This window comes from Pleurodeles waltl, chromosome 4_2, assembly GCF_031143425.1.
Source record: "Pleurodeles waltl isolate 20211129_DDA chromosome 4_2, aPleWal1.hap1.20221129, whole genome shotgun sequence".
Lineage (NCBI taxonomy): Eukaryota > Metazoa > Chordata > Amphibia > Caudata > Salamandridae > Pleurodeles > Pleurodeles waltl.
In genome coordinates this window covers 289,059,254-289,079,931 of record NC_090443.1, presented here as the reverse complement: position 1 = coordinate 289,079,931, position 20,678 = coordinate 289,059,254, and the positions used below count along the sequence as shown (strand labels likewise).

At 47.7% G+C, this 20,678-nt stretch overlaps 1 protein-coding gene across 2 annotated transcripts in view; it reads right to left on the bottom strand.

Annotated features, from left to right (window-relative positions):
• MYH9 (myosin heavy chain 9) overlaps positions 1-20,678 on the bottom strand; it is a 359,655-nt gene that overhangs the window by 163,246 nt on the left and 175,731 nt on the right. For both annotated transcript variants that reach the window (XM_069231188.1, XM_069231189.1), the window contains exons 20-24: positions 20,396-20,504; positions 19,686-19,817; positions 19,081-19,287; positions 3,835-3,972; positions 3,625-3,748 (exon numbers count right to left, since the gene is read on the bottom strand). In XM_069231188.1, the coding sequence (XP_069087289.1) occupies positions 3,625-3,748; positions 3,835-3,972; positions 19,081-19,287; positions 19,686-19,817; positions 20,396-20,504 (710 nt within the window). The remainder of the gene's footprint in view (positions 1-3,624; positions 3,749-3,834; positions 3,973-19,080; positions 19,288-19,685; positions 19,818-20,395; positions 20,505-20,678) is intronic.

The window sequence follows — 20,678 nt, the reverse complement described above, 5'->3', positions numbered from 1 at the left end:
TGAAAGTGTGCTGAGGCCTACTATCCAGGCCCCAGCACCAGTGTTCTTTCCCTAACCTGTACTTTTGTTCACACAATTGGCACACCCTTGCATCCAGGTAAGTCCCTTGTAACTGGTACGCCTGGTACCAAGGGCCCTGAGGCCAGGAAAGGTATCTAAGGGCTGCAGCATATCTTATGCCACCCTGGGGACCCCTCACTCAGCACAGACACACTGCTTGCCAGCTTGTGTGTGCTGGTGAGGACAAAACGAGTAAGTCGACATGGCACTCCCCTCAGGGTGCCATGCCAACCTCACACTGCCTATGCAGTATAGATAAGTCACCCCTCTAGCAGGCCTTACAGCCCTAAGGCAGGGTGCACTATACCATGGGTGAGGGCACCAGTGCATGAGCACTGTGCCCCTACAGTGTCTAAGCCAAACCTTAGATATTGTAAGTGCAGGGTAGCCATAAGAGTATATGGTCTGGGAGTCTGTCAAACACGAACTCCACAGCACCATAATGGCTACACTGAAAACTGGGAAGTTTGGTATCAAACTTCTCAGCACAATAAATGCACACTGATGCCAGTGTACATTTTATTGTTAAATACACCCCAGAGGGCACCTTAGAGGTGCCCCCTGAAACCTTAACCAACTACCTGTGTAGGCTGACTGGTTCTAGCAGCATGCCACACTCAAGACATGTTGCTGGCCACATGGGGAGAATGCCTTTGTCACTATGTGGCTAGTAACAAAGCCGGCACTGGGTGGAGATGCTATCACCTCCCCCAGGCAGGAGCTGTAACACCTGGCGGTGAGCCTCAAAGGCTCACCCCCTTTGTTCCAGCACCACAGGGCATTCCAGCTAGTGGAGTTGCCCGCCCCCTCCGGCCACGGCCCCACTTTTGGCGGCAAGGCCAGAGGAGATAATGAGAAAAACAAGGAGGAGTCACTGACCAGTCAGGACAGCCCCTAAGGCAACCTGAGCTGAAGTGACTGACTTTTAGGAATCCTCCATCTTGCAGATGGAGGATCCCCCCCAATAGGGATAGGAATGTGACCCCCCTCCCCTTGGGAGGAGGCACAAAGAGGGTGTAGCCACCCTCAGGGCTAGTAGCCATTGGCTACTGCCCTCCCTGACCTAAACACACCCCTAAATTCTGTATTTAGGGGCTCCCCTGAACCTAGGAACTCAGATTCCTGCAACCTAAAGAAGAGGTCTGCTGAGCTGAAAAACCCTGCAGAGAAGACGGAGACACCAACTGCTTTGACCCCAGCCCTACCGGCCTGTCTCCCCCCTTCGGAAGAAAACTGCTCCAGTGACGCTTTCCCCAGGACCAGCGACCTCTGAATCCTCAGAGGACTGCCCTGCTCTAAAAGGACCAAGAAACTCCCGAGAACAGCGGCCCTGTTCAACAAAGACTGCAACTTTGTTTCCAGAGGAGCAACTTTAAAAGACCCCTGCAACTCCCGCCAGAAGCGTGAGACTTGCAACACTGCACCCGGCGACCCAGACTCGACTGGTGAAGAAACAACGCTACAGGGAGGACCCCCCGGCGACTCCAAGACTGAGTAACCAAAGTTGTCCCCCCCTGAGCCCCCACAGCGACGCCTGCAGAGGGAATCCAGAGGCTCCCCCTGAACGCGACTGTCTGAATCCAAAATCCCGACGCCTGGAAAAGACCCTGCACCCACAGCCCCCAGGACCTGAAGGATCGGAACTCCAGTGCAGGAGTGACCCCCAGGAGGCCCTCTCCCTTGCCCAGGTGATGGCTACCCCGAGGAGCCCCTCCCTGCACCGCTGAAGAGACCCCCTTGGTCTCCCATTGAAACCTATTGAAAACCCGAAGTGTGTTTGCACACTGCACCCGGCCGCCCCCGTGCTGCTGAGGGTGTACTTTCTGTGCTGACTTGTGTCCCCCCCGGTGCCCTACAAAACCCCCCTGGTCTGCCCTCCGAAGACGTGGGTACTTACCTGCTGGCAGACTGGAACCAGGGCACCCCCTTCTCCATTGAAGCCTGTGTGTTTTGGGCACCACTTTGAACTCTGCACCTGACCGGCCCTGAGCTGCTGGTGTGGTAACTTTGGGGTTGCTCTGAACCCCCAACGGTGGGCTACCTTGGACCCAAACTTGAACCCCGTAGATGGTTTACTTACCTGCAAGAACTAACAATAACTTACCTCCCCCAGGAACTGTGAAAATTGCACTAAGTGTCTAGTTTTAAAATAGCTATATGTGTTTTATTTGAAAAGGATATATGCTATTGTGATTATTCAAAGTTCCTAAAGTACTTACCTGCAATACCTTTCATGCAAAGTATTACATGTAGAATTTGAACCTGTGGTTCTTAAAATAAACTGAGAAAATATATTTTTCTTTACAAAAAACCTATTGGCCTGGAATTGTCCCTGAGTGTGTGTTCCTCATTTATTGCCTGTGTGTATGTACAACAAATGCTTAACACTACTCCTTTGATAAGCCTACTGCTCGACCACACTACCACAAAATAGAGCATTAGTATTATCTCTTTTTGCCACTATCTTACCTCTAAGGGGAACCCTTGGACTCTGTGCATACTATTCCTTACTTTGAAATAGTGCATACAGAGCCAACTTCCTACACTCACCTCAGGGGGTCAGAAACTAGTCTCTCAGTGGCAGGCTGGCACAGACCAGTCAGTCCTGCACTGAAGGATGGGGTAAATCTCGCCAAAAGGGAGATACACACATGCTAGTCTAGTAATAGTGCTGTAATTAAGTCTCCTTTATTTTTGCAACACTTGTGTGGTTGTTTCTTGTGAATGAGTTACTGTCCGACTACTGTAGTATTGCAACTGCTTTACATTCCTCCTGGAAAAGCTTTAGCTGCTTGCCTCAGCTACCCCTAGAGAGCTTTTGCTATCTGGACACCTATTCACTACCACTAATGGTTGCCTGGACTCTTTATAGGGTGCCACACCATAGGTGTACTCTGTAAACTGATCCAGCCTCCTACACCAGATTGCTAGGTTCAGGTAATTATGAGGTCTGGGTGTTGTACTGACACTTCAAGCAATGTGGAATACCATGGCCGCCTCGCTGAAGACGTTGCCACATGAATAATGGCTTCTATATTTGCATTTGGTACTCTATGAATTGAATCAGAGGCAGGGCAGGAAAACTAGACACATTTTCCTGACCTGCTGATCTATAATGCATTGCCCATGAACTTTAGACGGGGCAACCTGGAGCAGAATTTTATCCTCTGTGCAGTAGCAAACAGACTGCAGGCGTGTCTCGTCACTGAAAGCATTTATTAAGTACTAGGAGATTTATTTTCCATTCATGGACTTGATACAACCTGCATAACAGATTTGCAAAACATGCCCATTTCTGGCAGATGCTTTGCTAGTGCCAGAATGTTATTCTGAATGGCCCAAAGGCCAAATCTGATGGGCTGTCAGACACAGACCACCCCATGCACAAAACATATGTGGTGCTGCTTCTTTGGGTCAATGGAAGTTGCAACTTAAGGGGAGTCACCAGTTTGCACATTTAGTTGTATTCATGTAAAGGGAGTGAACTCTGGTCACTGCTTCTCTTTTGCTGGCAAACTCTGAGCAGTCCATCATGGGGAGCCCGTGCGATGCACTATGACTTACCCTCTAGCTCAGTTATCATGGTCTCGTGCTTGTTCTTCAGCTTGGCTAGGCTCTTAGATTTCTCTTCCTCCTCAGCCAAGTTGGTAGTGAATTCAGCAATCCGGTCTTCCATCAGTTTCTTCTCCTGCAGTGATGAGAGCAACATGGGCAAGATGAAATATTAAGGGCACGCAGGCACAACTCATCCACACTATTAAGGACACAGCTCACCTTGCCAAGCTTCAAGTTCTGATCTTCCAGCACAATCAACTCTTCCTCTGCCTTCTTCAGCTTCGACTCAGAGGTGACTTTTTCCAGCTGTAGCTTCTGCCTGGCAGCCTCCTCCTCCTCAAGCTGCTCTTCGAGCTCCTGCCAGACAAACATGCTTTGTCAACATTATGGTGAAGACAAGTATAAGCAGAGGTGTTTAGGTAAGAAAGTTACTTACCTTTAACACTTTCTTGAAACACACCTAACAGAATTTCAGTACATAGTTTGCTGCTCGATGGGCGACACAGAAGCAATACTCCATATAGTCCTACACGAGAGCACGTTATACTGATCCAGAAAGGCGTAGCATATATCCCAGGGCACCCATTAAAGGACACCCAAGACCCCTACTTAATTATGTGGGGGGCAGACTGGAGTAGACTGCTATCATATTAGTAAATTGCTATGGGCCCAATTCTGAGGATCCCACCTTCTTCGATTGCCTCGGGGGGCTAAATAGCAGACAGGCCTGCAGGAAACTTGCTTTCTTTGCAGATGCCCTCCACTTCTTGCCCCTTATATGCTGATTTTTGACTGACCGTGCACTGAGGCCTGCTAATCAGGCCTCAGTGCGCTTTCCTCAAAACAAAGTAGGTCCGATTTTTTCCCAATTGGCACATGACTTTAGCACCCCAGTTAAGTCCCTAGAAAATGGTAACCCCGGTGCCTAGGGCATGGGCACTAAAAAGGGTCCCTAAAGGCTGCAGGATATCCTGTACTACCCAAATTGCACAGTCTGCAATCAGACTACGTGTCATGATGCAAACCCCGAGTGGAAATAGGACATGGCACTCGTGTGCCATGCTAAAGTAACTGCCTGGACTATATTTAAGTCACCACTAGAGCAGGCTTTAAGAGCCCTAGGACAGGTACATTATAATACATGTGAGGACATAGCTGCATGAGGCGATATGCCCCTGTGATATCTAGTTCTATTCCTAGATGTAGGAAGTTGGCTCTGTATGTGCTATTTCAAAGTAAGGAATAGCATGCACAGAGTCCAAGGGTTCCCCTTAGAGGTAAAATAGTGGTAAAAATAGATAATACTAATGCTCTATTTTGTGGTAGTGTGGTCGAGCAGTAGGCTTATCCAAGGAGTAGTGTTAAGCATTTGTTGTACATACACATAGCCAATAAATGAGGTACACACACTCAGAAACAAATCCAGCCAATAGGTTTTTATATAGAAAAATATCTTTTCTTAGTTTATTTTAAGAACCACAGGTTCAAATTCTACATGTAATATCTCATTCGAAAGGTATTGCAGGTAAGTACTTTAGGAACTTCAAATCATCAAAATTGCATGTATACTTTTCAAGTTATTGACAAATAGCTGTTTTAAAAGTGGACACTTAGTGCAATTTTCACAGTTCCTAGGGGAGGTAAGTTTTGATTAGTTTTACCAGGTAAGTAAGACACTTACAGGGTTCAGTTCTTGGTCCCAGGTAGCCCACCGTTGGGGGTTCAGGGCAACCCCAAAGTCACCACACCAGCAGCTCAGGGCCGGTCAGGTGCAGAGTTCAAAGTGGTGCCCAAAACACATAGGCTAGAATGGAGAGAAGGGGGTGCCCCGGTTCCGGTCTGCTTGCAGGTAAGTACCCGCGTCTTCGGAGGGCAGACCAGGGGGGTTTTGTAGGGCACCGGGGGGGACACAAGTCCACACAGAAATTTCACCCTCAGCAGCGCGGGGGCGGCCGGGTGCAGTGTAGAAACAAGCGTCGGGTTTTCAATGTTAGTCTATGAGAGATCTCGGGATCTCTTCAGCGCTGCAGGCAGGCAAGGGGGGGATTCCTCGGGGAAACCTCCACTTGGGCGAGGGAGAGGGACTCCTGGGGGTCACTCCTCCAGTGAAAGTCCGGTCCTTCAGGTCCTGGGGGCTGCGGGTGCAGGGTCTCTCCCAGGCGTCGGGACTTTAGGTTCAAAGAGTCGCGGTCAGGGGAAGCCTCGGGATTCCCTCTGCAGGCGGCGCTGTGGGGGCTCAGGGGGGACAGGTTTTGGTACTCACAGTATCAGAGTAGTCCTGGGGTCCCTCCTGAGGTGTTGGATCGCCACCAGCCGAGTCGGGGTCGCCGGGTGCAGTGTTGCAAGTCTCACGCTTCTTGCGGGGAGCTTGCAGGGATCTTTAAAGTTGCTGGAAACAAAGTTGCAGCTTTTCTTGGAGCAGGTCCGCTGTCCTCGGGAGTTTCTTGTCTTTTCGAAGCAGGGGCAGTCCTCAGAGGATGTCGAGGTCGCTGGTCCCTTCGGAAGGCGTCGCTGGAGCAGGATCTTTGGAAGGCAGGAGACAGGCCGGTGAGTTTCTGGAGCCAAGGCAGTTGTCGTCTTCTGGTCTTCCGCTGCAGGGGTTTTCAGCTGGGCAGTCCTTCTTCTTGTTGCAGGAATCTAATTTTCTAGGGTTCAGGGTAGCCCTTAAATACTAAATTTAAGGGCGTGTTTAGGTCTGGGGGTTAGTAGCCAATGGCTACTAGCCCTGAGGGTGGGTACACCCTCTTTGTGCCTCCTCCCAAGGGGAGGGGGTCACAATCCTAACCCTATTGGGGGAATCCTCCATCTGCAAGATGGAGGATTTCTAAAAGTTAGAGTCACCTCAGCTCAGGACACCTTAGGGGCTGTCCTGACTGGCCAGTGACTCCTCCTTGTTATTCTCATTATTTTCTCCGGCCTTGCCGCCAAAAGTGGGGCCTGGCCGGAGGGGGCGGGCAACTCCACTAGCTGGAGTGTCCTGCTGGGTTGGCACAAAGGAGGTGAGCCTTTGAGGCTCACCGCCAGGTGTGACAATTCCTGCCTGGGAGAGGTGTTAGCATCTCCACCCAGTGCAGGCTTTGTTACTGGCCTCAGAGTGACAAAGGCACTCTCCCCATGGGGCCAGCAACATGTCTCGGTTTGTGGCAGGCTGCTAAAACTAGTCAGCCTACACAGATAGTCGGTTAAGTTTCAGGGGGCACCTCTAAGGTGCCCTCTGTGGTGTATTTTACAATAAAATGTACACTGGCATCAGTGTGCATTTATTGTGCTGAGAAGTTTGATACCAAACTTCCCAGTTTTCAGTGTAGCCATTATGGTGCTGTGGAGTTCGTGTTTGACAAACTCCCAGACCATATACTCTTATGGCTACCCTGCACTTACAATGTCTAAGGTTTTGTTTAGACACTGTAGGGGTACCATGCTCACGCACTGGTACCCTCACCTATGGTATAGTGCACCCTGCCTTAGGGCTGTAAGGCCTGCTAGAGGGGTGTCTTATCTATACTGCATAGGCAGTGAGAGGCTGGCATGGCACCCTGAGGGGAGTGCCATGTCGACTTACTCATTTTGTTCTCACTAGCACACACAGGCTTGTAAGCAGTGTGGCTGTGCTGAGTGAGGGGTCTCTAGGGTGGCATAATGCATGCTGCAGCCCTTAGAGACCTTCCCTGGCATCAGGGCCCTTGGTACCAGAGGTACCAGTTACAAGGGACTTATCTGGATGCCAGGGTGTGCCAATTGTGGGATCAATGGTACATTTTAGGTGAAAGAACACTGGTGCTGGGGCCTGGTTAGCAGGGTCCCAGCACACTTCTCAGTCAAGTCAGCATCAGTATCAGGCAAAAAGTGGGGGGTAACTGCAACAGGGAGCCATTTCTTTACACAAGCCCCCCCCAGCCCACAGGCCAGGAGACTCAGCCAACGCTGGAAGAGTCTTCCTAGTCTGTCAGGCGAGGAAGAGTAGAGGAAATGGCTGGTTTGTTGCAGGGCCTACTCTGCCTTACATCCTCCTGTTCAGGTCATTCCCTCTGGGGAACTGACCCACTTCCACAGTGATAGGACCTAGTCTGAACTGCCTCTTGTCTGTGCTTTGTATGTCTTTACCCATTCTCTTTATTTTGAGGTCAGAGGTATCCACCTCTGCTAATCTTATCTTAGCCAGGGTCACCCCTAGCTTACCCAAAGAGGTTACCCAGAGCTGGAGTAACCCCACCATGACCAACAGGGTCAGGGGGCCTAACTTGTTATTTGGCATGGGGTCAGACCACCATGCCAAGGATAGTGCAGCCATAAAGGCTAACACCCAGCAGAGGCCACTGACAGCTGTCAGTGCCCAGAACCACACCTTTAGCTCTTCACCTACAAGGGAAGGGGCTAAGTTACAGGCTTCTTTGGGTTCAGGGTGCCTGTCTGCTGTATTAGAGTGGGGGGTTACCACATCTTGTAGTAAACACCCTTCTTCCACTCTTTCTTCTGTTAGCTGAGGGGCCACCCACTCAGGCTTAACAGTTGCCTGACTAGCCAGGACTTCTTGTGGGTCAGGTTGGACTTTATCAGAGCCATTTTTGGAGTTCCCCCCTACTGGAGCAGAATCTCCTTGGCTTGCTGGAACCTTGGCTAAAGGTTGTCCACCTTTCCTACTCTGTTTCCTTTTCTTTTTCTTCTGGGGCCTACTTGCATTTACTGCAGAGGCAGGCACTCCAGAATCCTTGGGAGAGGACTGGCCCTGGACCAGTTTTTCTCTTAGGCTCTGACTAACCTCTGGGTAGTCATTTCCAAGGAGACAATCAAGGGGGAGGTCTGTACTGACTACCACCCTTCTCCAGCTAAAAGTTCCACCCACTTCTATGGGCACAAGAGCCACAGGCCTATTAGTGACCCTGTCTGGGCTAACTCTTACTCTGGCCATCTCACCTGGGATGTACTGGTTTGAGAGCACCAGCCTGTCATGCACAATAGTGTGACTGGCACAAGTGTCTCTCAGGGCAGTGGCTGGGATTCCATTCACCTGTAGGTGGTGGAAGTGTCTACTTCCCTCTGGAATCTCCAACTCACCTGTTGGGCCCATTTTCCAGTTGAAAGCTATGAAGACCTCCTCATCTGAGGAGTCATCTCCAATGGCTACACTGGTTACCCCTGGAATTTTGTTCTGGGGTTTGTTTTTGGGACAAGAAGTGTCCTTGGTGTGGTGCCCAGACTGTTTACAGTTGTGGCACCATGCCTTAGTGGCATCCCAGTTCTTACCCTGGTACCCACCTTTGTTTTGGGTTGTGTCTTGGGGCCCACCCACCTGTTCTGGTTTTTGGGGGACTACAGAGGACTCTTTTTCTTTGTTTCTAGTGTCACCCACTTTCTCCTGGGGAGTTTTTGTAACCCCTTTCTTTTGGTCACCCCCAGTGGAAGTTTTGGTTACCCTAGTCTTGACCCAGTGGTCTGCCTTCTTTCCCAATTCTTGGGGAGAAATTGGACCTAGGTCTACCAGATACTGATGCAACTTTTCATTGAAGCAGTTACTTAAAATGTGTTCTTTCATAAACAAATTATAAAGCCCAACATAGTCACACACTTCATTCCCAGTTAACCAACCATCTAGTGTTTTCACTGAGTAGTCTACAAAGTCAACCCAGGTCTGGCTCGAGGATTTTTGAGCCCCCCTGAATCTAATTCTATACTCCTCAGTGGAGAATCCAAAGCCCTCAATCAGGGTACCCTTCATGAGGTCATAAGATTCTGCATCTTTTCCAGAGAGTGTGAGGAGTCTATCCCTACACTTTCCAGTGAACATTTCCCAAAGGAGAGCACCCCAGTGAGATCTGTTTACTTTTCTGGTTACACAAGCCCTCTCAAAAGCTGTGAACCATTTGGTGATGTCATCACCATCTTCATATTTGGTTACAATCCCTTTGGGGATTTTTAGGATGTCAGGAGAATCTCTGACCCTATTTAAGTTGCTGCCACCATCGATGGGACCTAGGCCCATCTCTTTTCTTTCCCTTTCTATGGCTAGGAGCTGCTTTTCCAAAGCCAATCTTTTGACCATCCTGGCTAACAGGGGGTCATCTTCACTGGAGTTATCCTCAGTGATTTCAGAGGTGTTGGTCTCTCCTGTGAGGGAACCAGCATCTCTGACTATTATTTTTGGAGTCAGGGTTTGAGGGACCCTGTTCTCCCTAGATAGGACTGGTAGGGGGGAATTTTCCTCCAAGTCACTATCCTCTTCCTCTGAGTTGCTACCCTCAGAGGGGTTGGCCTTTTCAAACTCTGCCAAAAGCTCCTGGAGCTGTATTTTGGTAGGTTTGGGGCCCATTGTTATTTTCTTTATTTTACAGAGTGACCTTAGCTCCCTCATCTTAAGATGGAGGTAAGGTGTGGTGTCGAGTTCCACCACAGTCACATCTGTGCTAGACATTTTGCTTCTAAAAGTTGGAATACTTTTTAAGAATCTACAACTGGTTCTAGAATCTAATTCAAACTTTTACAAACTTTTAAACTCTAAAAGAAATGCTAAACAGGATCTAACACAAGGCCCTAGCAGGTCTTTTAAGAATTTAGAAAACTTTTCAAATTGCAAAAATCAATTTCTAATGACAATTTTGGAATTTGTCGTGTGATCAGGTATTGGCTGAGTAGTCCAGCAAATGCAAAGTCTTGTACCCCACCGCTGATCCACCAATGTAGGAAGTTGGCTCTGTATGTGCTATTTCAAAGTAAGGAATAGCATGCACAGAGTCCAAGGGTTCCCCTTAGAGGTAAAATAGTGGTAAAAATAGATAATACTAATGCTCTATTTTGTGGTAGTGTGGTCGAGCAGTAGGCTTATCCAAGGAGTAGTGTTAAGCATTTGTTGTACATACACATAGCCAATAAATGAGGTACACACACTCAGAAACAAATCCAGCCAATAGGTTTTTATATAGAAAAATATCTTTTCTTAGTTTATTTTAAGAACCACAGGTTCAAATTCTACATGTAATATCTCATTCGAAAGGTATTGCAGGTAAGTACTTTAGGAACTTCAAATCATCAAAATTGCATGTATACTTTTCAAGTTATTGACAAATAGCTGTTTTAAAAGTGGACACTTAGTGCAATTTTCACAGTTCCTAGGGGAGGTAAGTTTTGATTAGTTTTACCAGGTAAGTAAGACACTTACAGGGTTCAGTTCTTGGTCCCAGGTAGCCCACCGTTGGGGGTTCAGGGCAACCCCAAAGTCACCACACCAGCAGCTCAGGGCCGGTCAGGTGCAGAGTTCAAAGTGGTGCCCAAAACACATAGGCTAGAATGGAGAGAAGGGGGTGCCCCGGTTCCGGTCTGCTTGCAGGTAAGTACCCGCGTCTTCGGAGGGCAGACCAGGGGGGTTTTGTAGGGCACCGGGGGGGACACAAGTCCACACAGAAATTTCACCCTCAGCAGCGCGGGGGCGGCCGGGTGCAGTGTAGAAACAAGCGTCGGGTTTTCAATGTTAGTCTATGAGAGATCTCGGGATCTCTTCAGCGCTGCAGGCAGGCAAGGGGGGGATTCCTCGGGGAAACCTCCACTTGGGCGAGGGAGAGGGACTCCTGGGGGTCACTCCTCCAGTGAAAGTCCGGTCCTTCAGGTCCTGGGGGCTGCGGGTGCAGGGTCTCTCCCAGGCGTCGGGACTTTAGGTTCAAAGAGTCGCGGTCAGGGGAAGCCTCGGGATTCCCTCTGCAGGCGGCGCTGTGGGGGCTCAGGGGGGACAGGTTTTGGTACTCACAGTATCAGAGTAGTCCTGGGGTCCCTCCTGAGGTGTTGGATCGCCACCAGCCGAGTCGGGGTCGCCGGGTGCAGTGTTGCAAGTCTCACGCTTCTTGCGGGGAGCTTGCAGGGATCTTTAAAGTTGCTGGAAACAAAGTTGCAGCTTTTCTTGGAGCAGGTCCGCTGTCCTCGGGAGTTTCTTGTCTTTTCGAAGCAGGGGCAGTCCTCAGAGGATGTCGAGGTCGCTGGTCCCTTCGGAAGGCGTCGCTGGAGCAGGATCTTTGGAAGGCAGGAGACAGGCCGGTGAGTTTCTGGAGCCAAGGCAGTTGTCGTCTTCTGGTCTTCCGCTGCAGGGGTTTTCAGCTGGGCAGTCCTTCTTCTTGTTGCAGGAATCTAATTTTCTAGGGTTCAGGGTAGCCCTTAAATACTAAATTTAAGGGCGTGTTTAGGTCTGGGGGTTAGTAGCCAATGGCTACTAGCCCTGAGGGTGGGTACACCCTCTTTGTGCCTCCTCCCAAGGGGAGGGGGTCACAATCCTAACCCTATTGGGGGAATCCTCCATCTGCAAGATGGAGGATTTCTAAAAGTTAGAGTCACCTCAGCTCAGGACACCTTAGGGGCTGTCCTGACTGGCCAGTGACTCCTCCTTGTTATTCTCATTATTTTCTCCGGCCTTGCCGCCAAAAGTGGGGCCTGGCCGGAGGGGGCGGGCAACTCCACTAGCTGGAGTGTCCTGCTGGGTTGGCACAAAGGAGGTGAGCCTTTGAGGCTCACCGCCAGGTGTGACAATTCCTGCCTGGGAGAGGTGTTAGCATCTCCACCCAGTGCAGGCTTTGTTACTGGCCTCAGAGTGACAAAGGCACTCTCCCCATGGGGCCAGCAACATGTCTCGGTTTGTGGCAGGCTGCTAAAACTAGTCAGCCTACACAGATAGTCGGTTAAGTTTCAGGGGGCACCTCTAAGGTGCCCTCTGTGGTGTATTTTACAATAAAATGTACACTGGCATCAGTGTGCATTTATTGTGCTGAGAAGTTTGATACCAAACTTCCCAGTTTTCAGTGTAGCCATTATGGTGCTGTGGAGTTCGTGTTTGACAAACTCCCAGACCATATACTCTTATGGCTACCCTGCACTTACAATGTCTAAGGTTTTGTTTAGACACTGTAGGGGTACCATGCTCACGCACTGGTACCCTCACCTATGGTATAGTGCACCCTGCCTTAGGGCTGTAAGGCCTGCTAGAGGGGTGTCTTATCTATACTGCATAGGCAGTGAGAGGCTGGCATGGCACCCTGAGGGGAGTGCCATGTCGACTTACTCATTTTGTTCTCACTAGCACACACAGGCTTGTAAGCAGTGTGGCTGTGCTGAGTGAGGGGTCTCTAGGGTGGCATAATGCATGCTGCAGCCCTTAGAGACCTTCCCTGGCATCAGGGCCCTTGGTACCAGAGGTACCAGTTACAAGGGACTTATCTGGATGCCAGGGTGTGCCAATTGTGGGATCAATGGTACATTTTAGGTGAAAGAACACTGGTGCTGGGGCCTGGTTAGCAGGGTCCCAGCACACTTCTCAGTCAAGTCAGCATCAGTATCAGGCAAAAAGTGGGGGGTAACTGCAACAGGGAGCCATTTCTTTACACTAGACATTGCAAGTGACCGGGCAGCCATCTTAAAGCATGTACTGGGCACTGGCCAGCACGAGTGGCCCACCATCCTGACAGCTGCACAGAAAATAGTGGTGTTTAGTATCAAGCTATTAGTCTTAAAAATCCATACTGATGATAGTATTGGATGTATTATGACATGCAGCCAGAGGGCACTTTAAAAAGGTGCCCCATGAAACTTACTAGTCCACTGGTGTGTTTGCTGACTGGTATTGACCAGCCTGCCACCACAGACCAGTTTGACCCCGAAGAGAGCGAAAACTGAAAACCTGTACCTGAAGATCGAGACAAAACCTTACTAGGAAGCTTGCACTTGACATCATTGGGCCCACTTCGCCAAGAGCTGGACACACTCCCCAAAACCCTTGAAGGACTGCCCAGCACCTGAACAACCAGGAAAGACCTCCCTTGGAGCAGCAGAGCCGATTCCCTGCATCTGAAGGCACAATTAAAGCCTGGTGCTCTGATCTGTTGGCTATCTGGCCCTCCAAGACAACAATGAGCCAGGAGTAGATTGCTTGGAGCCTATGAGGTCAGCCCTTTCACTTCAGGGAAGTCACAAGACGCTACTCTCACACCCGGAGGTTCTCTGCACACATACCTGGGGTACTGGACACCTTGCAGCAACCAAGGATTGTTGGTCGCCATATCCAGACTCCAACAGCACAAGAGCAGATGGGGGAGGTTAGGATCCACATGGCCATTTAGGAGAATGGCCCCACTGCCCTGTTTCCCCTCTTCACTAGGTCACCAAGATTCAGATTAAGTCTCTGACCACAGCAACCGAACTCAAAGTACCACTGCACCCAAGCCCCAGAGATTGTGTCCAAAGGAGGTGAGGGTGCCCACTGAGTCCTGAGACTCTGGAGCTGAGCCCACCCTTGGTTTTGGCCAGATTGGACTTAGTCATTGCCTGCAGCCTCCTTCTGCAGGCACCCTCCAAACCAGAGTATCTCCTGCACGGTGACCAGACTCCTAAAAGCACCATTTCACCCAAGCCAGACAGCTAAGTGGACCAACAGTGTCCCTACGTGCCTGAGCATCTCAAGGACAAGACTTGAGGCTCTGCGAAAGGGAGGCCTCACTATCAAGGCAAGCAAATGCCAGATAAGGCAGGACCATGTTTATATGCGGGCCACATTGTAGGTAGGACAAGATCAATCACTACAAGCCAAGATCCAGACAATTCTGGTCTGGATAGCTACAACTCCCCAGACTCAAGTCAGGGCACTCCTTGGCTTGACTGAGCACAACATAAGTAGTGTGAAAGGATATGGCAGAAGAGGAAAAGAAGCTGACTTTGAATCAGCCGCTCCAGCCTGCTGACCTAGACACTGCCAAAAAAGACTTGTCCTGCAGCTGAACCTCCAAGAAACCCAAGAGGAATGCCTACCTTCCATAAAGACACAAGACTCCCGCGAGCAGCGGTTCTGCTTTGTCACAAAATCTCAAGAAATAGTTCTGCAGCCTCCAGTACCGCAAAGATTCGACACCCTAAGTGACCTCTGCACCTACATCCCCAGGCACCCCAAGTCCAAAACCTACCTGCTTGTTGTTCCCAACTGGCTTCCTAGCAAGAGCCAGTAGCCTGTCTTCATAAGGACTAAACTCCCCCAGGACACTAGACACCTTAATGCACCCTTGCACCCAGCTGCGCCAGTGCGGCACAGAGTAACATGCTGGTGTGGTTCTGATCAGTGCCTGGTACTTAACTCAGAGATTGGCCTCGTAGGTGGTTAACCCTGTGTTTGCTGAACATTGTTTCCCTCCATAGGAAAACATTGAGAAAACTCTGAAAATTGCACTAAGTTTGGATTTTTTAAACTAAAAAGTATTTATGCTTGAAAAAGTGCTTACCTGATTAAATTTTTGGGTTTGAAAATATATAATAAGTAATTTTTCTAATTTGGTCATGGGCTTATTCTTTGAATGCGTCTCATTTATTGCCACTGAGTACAACAAATGCTTAGCACTTCCCTTTGATAAGCCTAACTGCTCACCCACACTACCACAAAATAGAGCATTAGTCCTTTCTACTTTTGCCTCCCACACTACCACAAAATCGAGCATTAGTCCTTTCTACTTTTGCCTCCACAAACCAATTGGGGACCCACTGGACTCTCTGCACAGTGTACTTCTTTAGTGCACCATATAGAGTCAGCTTCCTACACCATTCTAGAAGGCATTCATTTTTTCTGGAATTGGAGGATACTTCACCTCAGTGAATCCTAGCTAATTAAGTGCCTATAGTTGCATGATCTCTCCAATTGGTGAGAGTTAATTTAAGCAATAACAGACAGATTCTGCCATAAAGGAATAGTACCATGTCTAGTGCACTGCTACTACTGTAAGCCTATATACACGCATATATTTTTTGCAGCTTTATTCAGCGCTGACAGGACTAAGGCTTTCAGAGTGCCTCACAAAGAAGTTTTAATCGGCATACAGCAGGTTATACGAGATCAGTTTCAGGACTGCATTAGAGCACTTCACATAGTTTAACATGAATCATTTGTTTCAGTAGTTACATTGATACAAGAAAAGCAGTAGAGTATAGCTTATGAACATATTTACTAAAAGATTAAATTGACCACATTTTCAATGGGAGCACCAAATTCCACTTGTGATTAATTAACCAATTTATCAAAGGTAGAGAAAATAGGTATAAACCTGTAGAATACAGGAACCATTACATACATTCAGTCCACTTTCCTACACATTGCATAATCACCAAATCCACAAAATTAATCTTGCTCCTAGGTTACTAAGAGACATTAAATAGGATTGTACAGTAGAGCAGAGTCTCAAATAATTTCATGTTCAGGTCATCTCTTCAAAGTAGAAAGTGAAATATTGATAGGATAAAAGGATTAAATGTAATCTGCAGAGAATGGTGGCATCAATTAGGGTGGGTAAGAATGAATTTTTACTATCAACATTCAATCAGTTTGTTTCAATCTAGCTGAAGATAAGATTCAACAGGCCCAAATGACTGTCTCCAGAAGATCTACAATGGAGAATCAAGGGCCCTAATGAAACATGGAGTCAACCTAACGAGGAATCCTAATCGGTCTGTTGACCGATATGACCTGTGAACCCAAGGCAGTCATTATCCATTCTGGTGCAGGGCTGCAGCGCAGGAGTGCACTGACCCCACACTCCACATTAGAGACAGTGAGGGGGGTAGGTGGGTGACATGATCACCAATGGCTGACTGGATGCAGGGCAGCCAACACTGCTCACATTGCACCCCTCCCCCACCCTGAAAACGGATGCAGGTGTGAGACCTTCAGTGGGAGATGCTCCAAATCTATGAAGCAACAGGTTACAGGGAAAGTTGATGTCAGTGACTGGGGCAGGGCTCATGGTAACCGTGACAGCCAGTCACTAAATCAGACAGCCTTCAGCAATACTGGACGGACCTGCTCCGGACATCTAAAATACCAGGGAAGGAGACCATGCAGAGGAGAGAAAGAAATGCAGCAGTAGAACTTGAAAATATGGTGTTTCCTGTTTATAGAGTGTGTGACGCTAGGATTGTACTTAACATTCTCAGAGAAGCCTTTATGGCAAAGGGAAGACATGTTAATTGTTATGACACCCTTTGTTACAAACATGGGTATTTACCATGTGCTGGAAGCACTGGGATTTGGAAATATGCATCTAGACGTTTATCATTGCAAGATAATCTCTTTTCCAAGAAGGGAATCGTTTCCTGAAGCCATCTTCTGCAAGCTCTGTAGTTTGATAAAACTGCAGCTAGATAGTGTTTAGTCATACTTGGGAATTAAAAGTTGTATCTAGTACACTCTAGTGTCGTGTTCCTGTAATAGTACCTTTTCTACTGCATCTTTCAAGAATATTTTTTGTAGGATGTTTGTTTTGTTCCATCATTTTTTTGTATAACTGTACAATATCTCAACTTGACTAGTTTTAGTACACTTGTCAGTTATAGAAGGCCACTTTGGAAAGAAGTTGATTTCTCTGCCTCTGACTGAATGCTGTGGAGACAAGCTTAAATAGTAATTTGCTGCTTGGAGCTTAGCCTGTACCTCAAAAGAATAATTTAACTTACCCTGTAAGCATCTGCTTTTCAGAGTATCGTTGTAGATTCACATGCTCTGCACACTCCCACCATCTAGTGTTGGGCTCACATGTTCGCAAACTGTTTTTCTTCAAAGAATGTTTCGAGTACTGAGGTATGGAATGACTTGTCCATTCTTTGGTAATAAACATGGGCATCAGCTTCATGGTTAGGATTTTTTTTCGTACATGAGGAGAGGTTAAGTATGACGCTACTAGTAAATTAAAGAATGGTGAGCATGCGTATTTGAGTGAAAAGGTGTGTAATTCTTTTCATTCCCCTCCAAAAAGTGGTCCTAACTAAGTATTAAGTATTTCATTTGAGCAACTGTAGGGTTCTTAACCTAAGTACTCTAAAGATTGCCACTGAAGAGCACTACACAGAGCCAAGAGTACTGGCACTTCTATTTTTAAGACAACTGCTTTCTATATGTGCAGTTGACTGGCATACTCCGGTTTCTTGGGATGAATCATCACTTTAGAGATTGGGTTTTCCGCGTGATTTCAATAGCTTGTCCCCCCTTATTTAAAGTATTAGATTTGGGGTCATCGTTGATTTGGTTCAGAAGCTTGTGCAGACAAAACAAAGTTCACGAGGGCTAGACATACGGACTAGTTTCAGCAGGTTGGTGTGATATGTTGATGATTTGGCAGCAAGGATATGCTTTCCATCTTATCAGGAATGTACACATGATTAAACAACATTCGTTAGATTGGCCTAATCCTTCCAAACATGGCTGGGTAGGGCTCAAACAGTTTGGCATTCATGACACAGGAAATATGGTAATCAGTTAGCTGCAGCCCCAACGTAAATTTTTGTTTGACTTGAAGCAGATGTTAAGAAACGGAGTACATCGTGCTCCAGGCCAATGCCATATTTCTGAAAGTGCTGCAAAGATCAGTGAAATGTAGGCATTAATTAGCCAACAGGTTAAGTACAGATAGATGTTTCTGTAGACATGTCCCCAATACTACTGCCATACATCTACAGAATATACAGGCAGCCGAACTGAGGCAGACTATGAACTCCAGAACCTGCATTTCTTTACCATGGATATGTTAAAATAGTCATCATAGTTGGCCATGGAACAAGCCACATTTAGTGAAGAAAACATTTGTGGTAAAGCAAACATAAAAACTCTTCTAGATATACGCATTTGCAGCCTTTAGGTCCAGAATTGGTCAGAATTATTTTATCCTTTCACTAGTACCTGTAATAAATCATTTTCTGGGAAAGAAGCATAGGCTTCATTTCCTGTTTTCATAGAAGTCTCCTAGCAGAAGTTTTATTTTGAATTTAGGTGCTTTTTTCCCTTTGGTTGATTTTTTTTAAAAAGACGCATAACCACTTTACATAATTTTCATCACCTAATTATCTTTTGTAATACTTCACCATTCTTTAGAGATTGTGATAACTCGCCCAAAGGAATGCTGCATTGTGGAAAAGTGAGGAAGTAATTGTTTCCTGGTGACAGGTGTAGTGCCAGTAGATGTTTCCGTTCGGACTTGCTGCTTTGGAGGCTAATGATGCTGCAAGTGGGGGTGGAAGGTAGATTGACCCTTCTGATGTTAGGGGCATCCCTTACCCCCCGTTTTACGTGGATACAAACATGACATTCTTTAAGGCCTACCTTAATTGTTTCAGCCTCAGTAATCTGAAAGAATGAAACCCAAGAGGGGAAGGGCACTGCATAATTAGTACATGCAGCAGCCATGCCACTTGCAGCTTTCCCAGGATTATGTTCAGCTGGCCCAGAGAAAATGTATACCTCCTACACTAGGGGAGACCTTTCATGTATGCAGATCGAGCACATGCCTCTGCTGCAGAGAACTTGTCTGGGCCAGTACCTAACATGATTGCAGTAAGGAAGGTCCTACTTCGCTATGCATAATGGGACTATGGCAACAGACTAAGTCTAACTCGTTGCTCACAAGTAACCCCCTCCCTGCAGTTCTGCTCATAAGAACACCACTGTACACTTTATAGCTTCCAACAACGCACCATTATATTTTGCTGCATCTTTTTCTTCTCAGTCTGCAGCTGCTGGCATCGCTCCTCTTCCTCTTCTACTCTGGACTCCAAATCATGCAGGATCTCCTCCAACTCCTGCTTCTTGGCAGACAGACGTGCACGCATCTCTTCTGCTTCAGCACACAACTCCGTCTCAGCCTGGAGCTGCTCTTGAAGCGCATTCTTCTCAGCAGACAGCTGCAGCAAACATGAAGCAAGAGGGTCATTACCGCAGGCTTTGACGTGTCACCACTACTTGCCACTTAATATCAACATTGATGCCCTATGAGCTACACTCACCTCCAGACAAATAGTGGTACCGTAGGAGCTATACTTCACTATGATCTTCTTGGGGCTATGTAACTTCAGCAGCAATGAGTGCTTGCTGCAGCAAGTGTCACGGTAAACGCTCCCTTTTTTTTGTCATGTTTTTTTTTTTTTTTTTTTACTACAGCAGCACTTACAAGCACACCACTAGGTGTCACTCAGAGCGAATCGCACATACCTCTGTGTGGACTGTTAGTTTATGCAGAACTCTGGTAGTGCCCATCAGTTGCCTCTGCAGAGTACCAGGAGGCTGTGTTGCTCACACTCACCTGCATATGCTCGCTCTCTAGGTCCTTGATTCTCTGCTCTGTGGCCTGCTGTCGCTCCATGGCTTTCTGCAGCTCCTCCTCTTTCGCTATCATCTCCTCCTCCTGCCTGCTCACCTGCAGCAAAGGCTTCACCTAAAGGGGTGCAACACATTCAAGGACAGTCATGAAGGGAGCGGGCACTGAGAACATCACCACAGACATCTGAAAACTCATAGTCCTATTAAAGGGTAAAGTGTAACAAAGGGGGCCTAGGTAGAGTGAGGGGTGATGCACATGGCATGCTGATGGGGCAGAATGAAAGCTCAATCCTGTCATCACTGGGGAGACCGCGTTAGATACACAAGGAGCTAAATGTACTGGTGACCATAAGATACAATGGACATTTGTGGGTCAAGGGGCTTGAGTGAGGGGATTGTAGGGGTATCCGTCAGCAGCATTGTCTGGGCACCACTGGTAAGATGGTTACAAACTTGTGTGGGTTAATGCAATGGTTAGGATTTTGCCAGACTTCAGCCCAACCATAGTCCGCTACTCTAAATACAATTCCAGCTTGCAGTTTAGGAAGAGGACTCCGTAAACCTTCAGTCCAAGATAGATGCCACCTGGTTCATCGTAGAACCTATCAGTACTATACAAGGAAGCCAAAGCAGCCTGACCCCCTCCCCCCCCCTCAAAGGAGGACGTGGGCATTGAGGTACAATTATGCATACCTTGGTGAATAGCCGCCACCATTGCCAGTTGCGAAGCTTTAGGTACGCAGCACAGTTCCTCTGGATAACCTTCATAGCTGTCAGCTGCTGCTGTCTTTTGGAAAAGGCCCTTTAAAAAAAAAAGAAAGAAAAAAAAATAGCAATTACTTTACAGTAGGGATTTTCTTCTGTGGTGCAGCTGATATTGCCTCCGGAGTGCCTTGCTATTCATAACCCATAATATGGCTTGCATCGAGTGTTATTGGTGACCACACTTTTCCTTTAACAGGCTTACCCTGATCTT